General features: G+C 44.5%; 1 protein-coding gene across 2 annotated transcripts in view; it reads left to right on the forward strand.

The window, feature by feature from the left end:
• The window catches only part of LOC309860858 (chondroitin sulfate proteoglycan 4-like), a 62,846-nt gene that overhangs the window by 33,513 nt on the left and 15,739 nt on the right, over positions 1-13,594 (forward strand). For both annotated transcript variants that reach the window (XM_082723297.1, XM_082723296.1), the window contains exons 7-8: positions 135-266; positions 9,321-9,493. In XM_082723297.1, coding sequence (XP_082579423.1) covers positions 135-266; positions 9,321-9,493 — 305 coding nt within the window. The remainder of the gene's footprint in view (positions 1-134; positions 267-9,320; positions 9,494-13,594) is intronic.

Genomic DNA, 13,594 nt, shown 5'->3' on the forward strand with positions numbered 1-13,594 from the left:
TTTGGTTTGGGGAGTTCAGTGACTATATTAACACTTTCTCTAGTTGATAGGGGTTGCTTTGCGGGAGAGAGGGCGAAAGTGGATGGCTTTTGCCCAACAGCCAGGGTGACCAGAATGTAATTCTTCTTTTGAAGGACCCATGTCAGGAGGCTTTAATTTTCAAGTTACCGATGGTTTGAACTTTGCACCTCGACAGATTTTTAGCATCACCGCTCGAACCCTGACCCTTAGCTTAGAAGTAAACCGAGGACTGAGCATCTTTCCAGGTAAGATTTTATTTTCTTAATTTTTACTTATTTATTGGAGAGAGAGAGTGAGCGTACGGGAGGACGGAAGCAGGAGGAGCAGCAGAAGGAGAGGGAGAAGCGGACTCCCCGCTGAGCAGGGAGCCCGACACAGGGCTGGATCCCAGGACTGTGAGATCATGCCTCTGAGCCAAAGGCAGACACTTAATCAACTGAGTCACCCAGGCGTCCCTCCAGGTAAGATCTTCACTTGAGAGCATCTGGGGTGAAGTGGTTTTCAGTTTATTTAGAAAGCGCTCCCTGCGTGGTTAAATAGTGTCATCATTTACCTTACAGTGATACCAAGAACAGTTACAAAGGTCCTGAAAGACTCCTCTCTTTGCAGGCACTTGGCAAATGCAAGGCTGTCTCTCTCCACCCCGTCTCTTTCCCCTCCCTCATTAGGCAGAGAGGGTGTGCTGGCGCTGGCCAAGGGCCATGGGAAGGGAGACCTATGATCCACATTCCCCTACTCTCTCCTTAGGGTCCTTGATGAAGCAAGGAGAGCCAGGCTCTGTGGTGATCATCGAGATCTTGGATTTTCTTTTTCTAAATATAGAAACCATGTGCGCATCAGGGATTTCACTGAGTGCTGGCTTCAGGGGCCTGAAGCCTCTGGATTGCTGTTTGCCCAGAATCTCAGCTTAGTGAGATGGAAAAATCAAAGCGAGCCTCTGGCTGAATGCCCTTGCAGCAGGGATAGGGAAAGACTTAGCCCCTGGCAGGGGGAATGAAAAAAGAAAAAACTCTTAAACTTGTTATTTTTTTAAAAATGCAGTAAGATAGATTGAATAGAAAAATGATAAAATTTATATTACAGTAAAAAAACAAAAACAAAAAACAAAAACCTGGGGTGCCTGGGTGGTTCAATGGGTTAAGCCTCTACCTCCAGCTCAGGTCATGATCCCAAGGTCCTGGGATAGAGCCCCAAATTGGGCTCTCTGCTCAGCAGGGAGTCTGCTTCCCCTCTCTCTCTGCCTGCCTCTCTGCCTGCTTGTGATCTCTCTCTCTCTCTGTCAAATAAATAAATAAATCTTAAAAAAAAAAAAATTCTTACACAGTCACTTGTGTACTTGATATGTGTTACCAGTCAAACAGAGATGGAGAAAGACGGTAATCACTTTATCCATTATGGTTATTCCATGGTCGCTCTAACCCAGTTGTTCTCAACCAGGAAGCTTCCAAAAACAGCTGCATCCTGGCCCCAACTTACCCCAGTTTAACGGGGAGTCTCTGCTGTTGGGCCTGGCCATCATATTTTTTTGAGTTCCAGGTGGTTCGGAAGTATAGCCAGAATTGAGGTCCGCAGGGCTGGGCACGGACAGTACTAGTCTTTTACTCCTTACACGCACGTGAGGTAGGTGATACATTTACAGGAAGCTGGCGGGATTTGTGGCTTAGAGAGATGATGTATTCAGCTGTGCAACCGGTAAATGGCGCATAAGGCTCACATCCTTCTAAGGTAGACCTGGAGAAACATCACTGTAACTTCAGCAGAAACACAGTGTCTGAGGAGAAATGTTGCAATTTTTAGTTGCCTGAAGCGCTTGAGCTCATGAAAAGAAATCTTATTAAAATCCAATTAAAGATACGTTAACACAGATTTTTCTATTCCAAAATCTTTTTATATTCTATCATTTTTCTCTGGGAATAACTGTGATGTGTCTATCGATTTTTTTCCCAAGGCAACGAGGGTGCCATTTAGTGTTTAAAAATAAGCAAACTACTACACCCCAGTCTTCTGAAAAAGGCAGTAATCTACCAGAAAAAAGAAAAAAAGTGTTCTAAAATCAAAGTAAATCTGCAAAAGATGAAACACTTTTCATCTCTTCTGGCTCAAGTCTGGTTTCGTAACTGATGACGGTTGTGTCAGATTAAAGGAGAGTTATAGCCACTACAGTTTAGGAAGTTTTGTGTTTCTGGCTCCTGTTTCACTGAACATTAGTTCAGCAAGAAAAGTATATGAAAGGGGCCCAGATTCCCTTGTCACCTTTGTGGAATTATGCAAAACACATCATTTTCCTAGCCCTCTGTCTAATATTTGGACCCAGCCCTGAGTGAGCGGCAACTTTCTCCAAGCTTCCCCCAAGCTAGCACCTGTGGTCTGTTATTCTTGGTTTCTGAGTTACCCTCCCTTCCCTGGCTGTGACTTGTTTCCAGCCCCGGCTCGTGGCCAGTGGGAAGGAGGTTGGATTTTCATGGGCACCTCCATTAAGCGGCTGTTACGTTTGATAAAATCTCCCCCGGAGTGGAGGTGGGAATGACGACTGCAGTCACAGATTTTTGAGTTGGAATGGACCTTATGGGTCAGTGGGTCCAGTTGGCGTTGAGGCTTTTCCTAGCTTCATGTCCCAAGTGGTGCAGGCCCACTCGGTTCTGCCTCGGAAGTCCCTGGCGTGGCTGTGGCTCCGATGACCGCATCCCCTCCTCTCTCTAGGGACACAAGTGAGCCTTGCTCAGCTGGCTTCTACAGTGGCCGCCCGAGGATGTTGGTCCCTGCGGCTGTGTGAAGTTGTGGGGGGATGATGACAGATGCCGTACTCCCCCTCCTCCCTGAGGACTGACCCCTCCCATCATGGCGGGTCCTGCAGGGAGCAGGCTCTGAGTGATTTCTGCCTCGATCATCCATTCGGCAGAGCTTTGACTGAGAGGAGTGGGGGTCTCTGTACTCCCCTCCCTCTGTGACTGCAGGTGTCAGCTGTCAGGTCCGGCTGCTCTTGTCGGACTCTAGTTGACCTATATGTTCTGAAATATCAGGGAAATCGTATTCCTTTTTATAGAACAATAGATTTTATAAAACCATAATAGCAGGAAATCTATTCCTGTTCTAGAATGGACATCCAGATGCTATTCATACCCTGTGCTTCTGCTGTGTTTTACATTTGCGCCTACCGCACTGGATTGTATGAGGGATTTCAAGGAAATAACGTATATAAGAGTAAGTTGCATCGCCCCTGTTTGAGAATGATGCAAAATTGATAGAAAACCCTGGGGCTCAGGCGGTTACAAAGCATATAACTAACAGGAATCATAAGCCCCAAGAGCAAGTGCCAACTCCAACCCCAAATCTGGTGCTGGAATCACAGCAGCTTCTCTCCTTTCCGGGCGTGCCTGTGTTCCAGGCCCGTCTCAATTTTTAGAATACTCGTTCTCAGGGAATGCAGTCATCATAGAGGCTTTTTATTTTGTCTCCTTGATCTTATTGATGGATGGTTATACACAACCAGGAAAATACGCATAGTGATTTAATCAACAGCAATGATGACGTAGACATTTTGTGTGTTTCACTCTCTTGGAATAGGAAAATCTTGCAACCCGGCATCAGTCAACATTTGTTTTCACTCACACTGATCCCGTACCAGTTGGATTCTCTCCAGCCGCCCGGCAGACTTTGGCCAGACTGTTTTGACTTCCTTGTGGACTTAGTCTTAAAAAGTGGCCCTGACTTGAGACCTGTAAGGATTTTGTAGAGTGAGCCAAAATACTTATAAGAATACTTAACGGGTGAATATTTTGAGGTTAACATAGCTTCTGAGCCCTGCCATATTTGAAAGTCATTTTGTAACTCCGTTATTTTAAAGTAAGGAGGACTGCAGTTCTAAATGAACTCTGTGTGTGCACAGAGAGAAAATGGCTACTTAATGTGTATTTTCATTATTTTGCGTATAGATGTGTATACATAAACACACACACACACATGAATGCACGGACATTCTATTTCTTCTTGCAAAATTTATTTCCCGGAAAGTTTTATAACCGGGTTTTCACCTTGAATGCTACCATGAAATGCATTTGTTTGTTTACCCTTAGTTGTGACATGTTAGAACATGTTGTGGCCTTGGGACCCAGTTTTTGTACAGATCCAAACGGTGCTCGGCTCTTTTACAAAGAGTGTTGAGGAGGGGTTGACCTTGAGAGATTTGTCAAACTGGTCTAGAAAATAAGCTGACTGGTGAAGGGTATCCATAGCAGACTGTGTCCCTTCAATCCCCCTGGGGTTCGAGCATGCTACAGAGGGAATCACATCTCACTGATGGGCCATCTGTCCTTTGTGGGAATGGAGGGAGAGAAGAAAGCAGAAGGAAATCACAGTGTGTTGCTCAAGTTTAAAGCAGAGATTTGTAAAACCTTTTAGTTCGTTAATCTTGCAACACTGATTTGAATATTGCAAGACTTAGTGGGAGATAATTAAGAGCTCTAAGAAAAGATTGTCAAGCCTTAAGGGAAAAAAATGAAAGGCTTACTAATTGAGGAAATAGGAGACTTACCCTCTAGAGTACACTAACCATCCAAAACATATGCTAGGGGTCCAGTGAGTGGAATAGACTTAGTGAGCTGTACGTGTTCACAGGAGGGAAATTCCCCATAGACTGGAATAGTCAGGGAGCGCTGCTTGGCAAGGTAGTTCCTAAGCTGCCCATGCAGAGTGAGTAGCATTGCAATGAATGGCAACAAAGAGGGGAGCATACCAGAGGGCACAGGATGGGTTGGGGGGGAAATGAGCTTTGGCTTTCTGTGAACTGGGCTGAACCCTAGAGGTGAAGACTAGGGAAGAGGCATGGTAGCATGTTCAGAAGGTGGAAAGGAGAATCTGTTGGGTTTGTTGAATGGTTCATCCCATTTTCTAACTCAGTTATCATTCCAGCACTGATCTTAAAGTTGTACGGTATAGACGATATAGTGTCAACTTTAAAAATACCCATTTTGAGGGGCATCTGGGTGGCTCAGTCAGTTAAGGACTGCCTTCGGTTCAGGTCATGATCCCAGGTCCTGGGATCGAGTCCCACATGGGGCTCCCTGCTCAGCGGCGAGCCTGCTTCTCCCTCTCCTTTCCGACTCGTGCTCTCCCTCACTATCTCTGTTGCTATCTCTTCTCTCTCAAATAAATAAATAAAATCTTAAAAAAAAAATAAAAACAAAAATGCTCATTTTGGAGTCAGTGAGACCTACATTTGACCATTAGGCGAATCGTTTAACCTCTCAGAGACTTGTTATCCCTTCTTAGTGAGGAAACAAATCTGTATTTCTTAGGATTATCAAGTATCCAAAAGGAATGGCAAGACTGTCCATGCTCCTTCCTAGTATATCTCTATTCCTTCTTACGGCTTGTCTCGTACGAGATACTTGATAATGTCTGTTGAAGAAATGAGCAAGGCCCTCTAGTTTGGTGACCATGATGGAGGTGGTTGCTTTTCATGAAACAAACACAAGAGGAGATAAGTATGTTTGAGAAATGTTGGATTTCAAAGAAGAATAAGGTAGATTTCTTTACCCCGAGACTTAGTCTTTAACATGCTGATTGGCTTTTCAAATCTCAAAGAGGTGCATATAGAGCGAGAACTTGACAAACACATATGGTTATGAGCCGTTTTATTACCACACTCCTTGTAGGATGGTTACTTTATGGAGTGTTCAGTTGGGTGGCACCTGAGAGAAATCCTTCCCAAATTAAGTGCCTGGAGATTACCGATGAAACTATCAATGCTCGGATAAAATGAGGTGGGTTGGGGGGGAAATGGGCTTTGGCTTTCTGTGAACTGGGCTGAACCCTAGAAGTCTGTGAACTGGGCTGAATGCTAGAAGACGTTCATCCGGCCGTTACAACATGGAGCCGGCTAGTCTTGCTGACTGAGCATGCCCAGATGACTGCTGACTAGGAGTGAAACCCTAGGAACCCTTGTGGGTTAGGTAGCTGGACATGGGAATGAGGGATTGATAAACCTGGCTGGAAAAAAGTGCTCTTGGCCTGGAAAATCTCTGGTAGGTCCTCTCTCCCAAAAGGCTAAGACAAATTAAATGATATTGCTTTAAAGAAAGAGTCCCTCCCATCCCCCACCTGCTGAAGGTAGCTCCGGATGGGGAGGAATAGTGAAAAGTTAGAGTCTTTTATAGCAAGGAGATAATTAAGAAGGCACAGTGACTGGGAACAAGGTCTGAAAAAAGCTGAAGATAGAGAAGTTTGGGTGTCCAAAGACTGCACACATTAATACACGATCCACCAGATGGGATGAGAAAAGCCTCTGTTGGCAGGTAACAAAGAGTGAGCCTTAGTTTTGACTTTATGTAACACTGACTGAGGCTACAGAATGAATCCTCTTGGCCTCCCCAGGTGACCTCAGATCCTGGGCCCCCAGCCCCAGAAGCTGGAAGAGGGCAGTGTCTGCAAAAATTTCAGCAGCAAAGAAGTAAGAGAACTGTGGGAGGCAGTTGCAAGCATCACCTGAGTACTTGTGTGTAACAGCCAAAATTGTGCCGAGGCAGTCCTGACCCGGGGCCCAAGTATGTTCCTGAGGCTGACACCACCAGACATTCCTGCCTCACCCCCGGATCCCCAGAACCTAGTGCCTATCCCAGGGGCTCACACATTTTGCTCTGTTTCACATTGTTTTATTTTTCAGATTTACATTTTATTTGTATAACTAACAAAATTTGAAGCTCTTCAAAGTATATAGGATGATGATTTGATATCCATTATGAAAGGATTATTACCCCATCAAGTTAAAACATCTATCAACTTATATACTTCCCTTTTCTGTGTGTGTGAGAGACCATTTAAGTTCTACTATCTTAGCAAATTTCAACTATACAGTATAGTGCTATTCATTCGTTTTATATAATTCATTATTCATTTTATAACTGCAAGCTTGTACCTGTTACTTACCTCTTCTCATTCCCCCCATTCCCTGGCAACCATTTTTCCACTCTCTGTTTCTATGAGTTCAGCTGGGGTTTTTCGTTTTCTTTAGATTTTCTTTTTTTTTTAAGTAAGTGATACCGTTCAGTATTTGTCTTTCTCTGTCTGACTTGTTTCACTTAGCATAACGCCCTCCAGAGACATCCATGTTGTTGCAAATGACAACAAATGAAAAAGAATTTCATTCTTTTTTAAAGCTTAAATAATACATATTATATATGTGCTTACATATATAATTATTTTCTTCAAGATAATGGTTTTGCTTGCTTTGGATATATACCCAGAAGTGGGATTGCTGCACTGGATGGTAGTTCTGTTTTTAATATTTTGAGGACCCTCCATACTGTTTTCCATAGTGGCTGCAGCAATTTCCATTCCCACCAGCAGTGCACGAGGCTTCCCTTTTATCCACATCCCTCATCAGCATTTGTCATCTCTTGTCTTTTGGATCATGGTCATCTTGACAGGTGTGAGGTGATACCCCACTGAGGTTTTGATTCCCATTTCTGTGATGATGAGGGATGATAAGCCCTTTTTCTTTTTCTTTTCTTTTCTTTTTTTTTTTTTTTTTTTTGGAACCCTTTTTCGTGTACCTGTTGACCATTTCTATGTCTTCTTGGAAAATAGTTCTTCACATCGTTGGCTTATTTTTAAATTGCGCTCATTGGCTTTTTTTGCTCTCAAATTGGATGAGATCCTTGTATATTTTGAATGTGAACCCCTTAGCAGTGCTGTGGCTTGCAGATATCTTCTCCCATTCCGTCAGCTGCTTTTCCATTTTGGTGATGGTTTCCTTTGCTGAGCAGACACCTTGAAGTCTGATGGAGTTCCTCTTGTTCATGTTTGCGTTTGTCACTAGGCATTTTATTTTATTTATTTTTAAAAGATTTTATTTATTTATTTGACAGACAGAGATCACAAGTAGGCAGAGAAGCAGGCAGAGAGAGAGGAGGAAGCAGGCTCCCTGCTGAGCAGAGAGCCCGATGCGGGGCTAGATCCCAGGACCCTGAGATCATGACCTGAGCCAGAGGCAGAGGCTTTAACCCACTGAGCCACCCAGGTGCCCCATGTTGCATTTTAAATGGAGCCTCCATATGGAAGGCTCAGAACAATGCTTGCACATCTGAAAATCTTACCCACAGCTGGCTTCCTCTTGTGTTAGCTGTAGTCAGTCCCCACTTTTAAGAGCCTGATATGGTTTAAATAAGATAACTGGTGGCCCTTGCTTTCTAAGGCTACGATGCTTGGTAAGTAAACCAAAACAAATGTCACTCAAGAGGCTTAGTCATTTTTGGGTGGTTGACTCAACTTCGTAAATAATTTATCGGGTGCCTACTCCAAGGGTGACCTGTGCGAGGCATAATGATAAAGCCCTTAGCCAGGGCTAACATGGAAGAGATAAGGTGAGATTCTGGACCAGGAGGACTATGAGAATCTCTTCCCTGCCACCCTCTCTGGCTAGGGACATTCCCCAAACCCGTGCAAACTAAACGGGTATGTGCTCCAACTCTCTACCTCCAAACTGTGGTCCACGGATCTTCTGATCTGTGAGCTGGTAAGAATAGAAAGTATTTAGAATTGTTTATAGCAATCTGACATTGCTGTGGCATTTTATTGTATTTTATAAGACTAGAGGTGTGATTAGGGGAGAGGGGAAACACCGATCCTTCACCACAGACCGTTTGAGAAACACTGCTCTAACGTGAATGTCACCCAGGCTCTCTAGCTCTGAGTTGCCACATGTGGTCACATTAGCACACAAACTCATGTCTTCCCAGTTCCTCCTCCCTTGGCATTTGCACAGCCCCTTCCCTCCCCACAGTGTCCTTGCAACCTGCCTGTCTGGGGTCCTCTGGAGATGTCTCATGTTTGTTCAAGAGTGACTTGTCCCCCAGATGTGACTTGTTCCCCAGATGTCCACAGATGGATACTCCACTGAGCACCTGCCACCACCATCAACCAGGATACCCCTGTCCTCCCAGGGGAGGGTGCTGTCTCCTGCTTTCTTGGGGGCACCCAGCCGTTCCCTTTTCTGCACTCTGAGCCAGGGCCCACACACTGGCATTGCTTCTTTTCTCTGGAGATCCGTAAGCCATGCAGGCCGGGATGGAGGAGCTCATCTCATCTGATTTTCCTCCTTCATCTCCAGCCCCAGGAGCAAATCACGTTTTTCAGTAGATGCCTTGGGGATCACTGGCCCCTCAAGGTACAGTTTCGTGCTAGCCAGTCCCCCCATGTAACCATGTGTTTTCCAGAATTTTCAGGGCTCTATAAAGATCATTTTGTTAACTGGCAGCCTTCATATGCTTCACACGTCAGTGCATGTTTTCATCTTCACTTAGGTTCCATGAAGCCCCTTTCATCTGGTGACCTAAGAGCTGTGACCAATGACGCGGACAGCACAGGAAACAGAACTGTAACATTTACGGTTATAAGTTCCCCTAGACTCGGAAGGCTGGTGCGAGTCAATTCTGACAACAGCACGGAGGATGTTTCTGTGTTTACACAGAATCTGGTGAGTCCTGGCGTCCACGCAGGTGGGCAGGGCTGTCAGGCTCTGCAGGGTGGCCCCTTGCTTGTCTTCACCCTGTGAAGCCCAGCCGATGCGCCCCTTGGCCCAAGCAATGACCATTTCAGCTGTGCTGGTTTTCAAACGAAACACTTGGCACACACAGTTTTCAGAAAACTCTAAGCAACTTCAAACTCTGTGTCTAATAAATGAAAAGGATTCCTTTTATCATGAAAACAGATTTAAAAGGAAACCCAAAGCAGAGGTGCAGGAGTAAATTCTTCAGGATATGTCTGGGTACATCTAGATTTAACGTGTAGAATTATATACATTATTTAGCATGTATATATGTACATAATCCGTGTGTGCGTGTTTAACCTGTATCCAGAACCATGTGTTCTAAACTTCACCAGCATTTTACCATCACCACCATCCACTTACCTTTTTATTTAAATGGATAAGCCTTCAAGCCTTTTGATATATATATTTTTTTCTTTTGCATGCTAGGAATGTGACTTACTAGGTATGTTTGCTTGTATGTGACTTTATTTTCTACAAGTCTACATTCCCAAATGGTCTTCTTGAATGTAATTAATTCTTGATGCCATTCAGCCTTCTTTTTCCATTCTTAAACAGTGTGTACATGGATTTCATTGATGGTTTGACTGTGGCTTTACAATTCTAAGGAATAATTACTCCAAAGCTAAGTTTAGAAGAAACAGCAAGACTGAACCACATGTCCGCCTTTAATATCCAAGCCATTTCTCTTCTGTGCATTGCAGCAAAATTGAATTTGGCTTCTGCCTTGTCTTTGCCTTTGTCTGCAATGCATTTAAGGGAGCAGATCATGAGGCTAGCAAAAGCTTTGAGTGTAGCACCGAAAAGAGGAAGTATGAATTCTCTTGTTTACAGATGCGCTCTAGGGGAAGAAAAAATAAATTAGGTCAAAAACTAAATTCTCTAAGGAGCTTAATGTGCCCAAAGGCATCAAAGCCTGCCCAGGGTCAGTTTGCATTTTGAATAATGACAAGAATGATATCAGCCCTATAAAGATGCCTTGGCCCTAACCCTAGTTCTTTAAAAAACAAAACAAAACCCACTTTTTCAGATGGTGATTGTTTCAAGCACGAGTTTCCACTAGTGTTCATTGAAAATATAAACTCTTTTAGATGCGTTTAGTCCAACCAAGCTGTAGTGAATATGGTAGCCAGCATCCAGTACTTACACAGTAGTAACAACTCCCAAATCTCAGTGGCTAACAGTAACAAAGTGGGGACTATACACAGTCTGTGGGGCGGATGTGGGTCTGCTCTCTGTCTCTCCTTCATTCCAGGACCCAAGGTCAAAGGGCAGCCCCTCTCTTGGGCAGCGGCTGTATTTAGAGCAGAGGAAAATGAAGTAAAGGTAGAAGCCTCGTGATGACTCTTAAAGTTGGGCTCAAATGTGCCATGTGTCACCTATGCTCACATCTCATTGACTAAAGAAAGTCACATGAGCAAACCCGATGTCAGTGGCCTGGGGAAGGTCCATTAGTCACCCACAGAGAGGAGGCCCTGAGTAATTGGAACAACAGAGCAATCTACCACAGGGGGCTAGCCTGGTAATCTGAATGCTGTTTGTCAGACATTTTCCTATGAAAACAAACTACTTTTATAATACAACACAATTATAAACAGGAATTAAAACCCCCAAACTAGTTATAAGGCTCTGGGGCAGGTAATAAAAGTCTTGATTGATTAAAATCCCATTATTTTAAGGTTTTCTTTTTCCTCTCATGATTCCTTCCACTTTAAGAACCAAGAGGCAAGTGTCAAGGAAATGTATTTGCAATGGCAGGTGTTGGCTGGGGCAAGGGAGGGTAAGTTTAGGACTCAGGGCTACAAGGGACCTGCAAAGGGGTGTCTGGGACCAGGAGACTTCGGCCCAACTGTTGGTCTTTTCTGTGGAGACAGGGGCAGGCTGGTCTGGAAGCACATCCGGGGCCATGCCACAAGTCAGGCGTGGTGAGAGGGGAGATCAGTCTTCTCGAATGGACCAGGTGTGTGGCTCTTCTCAACATGCAAGGCCTTTCCCTGTCCAAGCCAAACACCCACCGTGCCTGCAGCCCAGCCTAGTGCTTTTGTCTCAGAGGACAAAGGCAGGCTCCTTTTCTTGTACACAAGGCACCAGACTGTGTATCAGGCTTTTATGCAAGTATACTCCTAGACGGGACAATTCCTGTGTTGTAAAGCGGCATCTAATTCAGCTCAGGGGCACACACTCTCTATGCCTGTAGTGTGTGAGCATGAGGCAAACACCTCACTTGGGAATTGAGCGCCCTGTGGCTGCTCCTTGATCTTCTGCTAACTGCTTGTGGCAGAGGACAGGTCCCTTGGCCCCTAAAATCAGATCTGGGTTAGCTCTGTGGGTTAGAGCAAACCACATATCTCTTAAGCCCCAATTTCCTCATCTGTAAAATGAGGAAAACGGTAATGATGATAACTGAAGCCATTCTGAACATTCATCCGGTCCCACGTGCTGTCCTCAAGCATGGGGGAAGTTAAGCAACCGGCCTACAGTTATAGCCCAGGGGCCGAGGAACCTGGATTCGACCCCGGGGGCCTCTGACGCTAGGTCATGCTCCCATCTACCAGGCTGTCCTTTCTTCTAGGAGCCTGCGTATGGATTAGCATGGATCATGGGTACCGAATGCCTAGCATACCACTTCACACGCAGCAGACTTGAACTAAATGATAGCTAATGCTGCTTGGAAATGTGAGAGGCTCCTTGCCTCTCCCAGTAGCCAAAAGACCTGTTTCGCAGGGGGAGGTAATTTTTCTGGGACACCAGAATTGGCTGCCATCCTTATCCTTATGTGCTACAGTGATTTAATGAATGGAAATGAGGTCAACAGAAGAGAATGACATTTGCCTGTCACCCTGTAACCTAATTACCCTTTTCCTTTGGGGAAGAGCCCCTGGTGTTCTAGAACACATTTCTCTGAATGATGATAAGAGCAGGGGGCATAGCCAAGGTCAGGTCTTCATGCCTGGACAGAGCACTTCGACCTTGAGCAAAGGAGAGGCTGGAAGGCAGAATGAGGCCCCAGGGCTGGGGGCAGGGTCCAAGTGACCTGAGCCTGGAGAGCCAGAGGAAGGACTCCTCCCCAGAGCAGCTGCTGTGGCCAAGTTGAGGTGGGTTTGGCAGGATTTGTTTGACTAAATGTCTATGAATAAATGTCATTGAAATACCCTGACTACTCTTCCACTTCAGTAGTCACAAAACATGTCAGTAATGTGGGGAGAGGAAAGAGTACACTGAGGAAATGGTAAAACTAGAAACCAAAGTGCTAACCCTGACTCTTTCCATGTGTGTGTGTTTCTGAATATGAAAACAACATGGTTGTTGTCAAAATAAAATGAGAAGACATTAAAGCAGTACATTATATCGGGGGGGGGGTGTCATTGTATATGACTCCATATACAATGGCAATGGAGTCAATAAATTCAGTACAACTGACATTAATTTGAAGACATTCCCATTGGGTTTAGGCTTGTGTCTTTAAAAATGCAGTTTTATTTGTGACTTGGGAAGAGGAAGAAACTTATTATTCATCTTCCTGGCTTTCCCATTTCCAGGTCCTCTCTCCTTTTTCATGTGCAAATAGAATGTAAATCTTTGCCTAAAATCTGCAATTTTATGGCCTCTATTGAATAGGACCCTGGCTGGTGCTCAGCCATTTCATGATGGCTCAGATTTACTCCCCAGCAGCTCCAGAACCATTTGAGACATAAAAGAAGTGGTAGAGACAGACTTTGGAGATGATGAAGATAATCACAACCTTTTCTCTGAAATGACTTACCAAAGACATTTATTGAGCATGTGTTTCGTGCTTTGATCAGCCTTCAGTCTGGTTGGTGAACAGAGAGATATGACTCAGGCAGGAATCAAGTTCAATTATAGAAGTTCAGAACTATTCAGCCATGTTCATGTAATCAAATGGCTTTGATTGCTTTTGGCGTTCTTCACCGGTTTTTCTAATTTCAGATTTTCTGATTTGTTAGCCAATGACCTGCTAAGAGATTGTTTTAGGCAGTTGATGGTTGAGTTTGCTTTCATACCTTTACT

Source organism: Mustela nivalis, assembly GCF_964662115.1.
Source record: "Mustela nivalis genome assembly, chromosome: 3".
Taxonomy (NCBI): Eukaryota; Metazoa; Chordata; class Mammalia; order Carnivora; family Mustelidae; genus Mustela; species Mustela nivalis.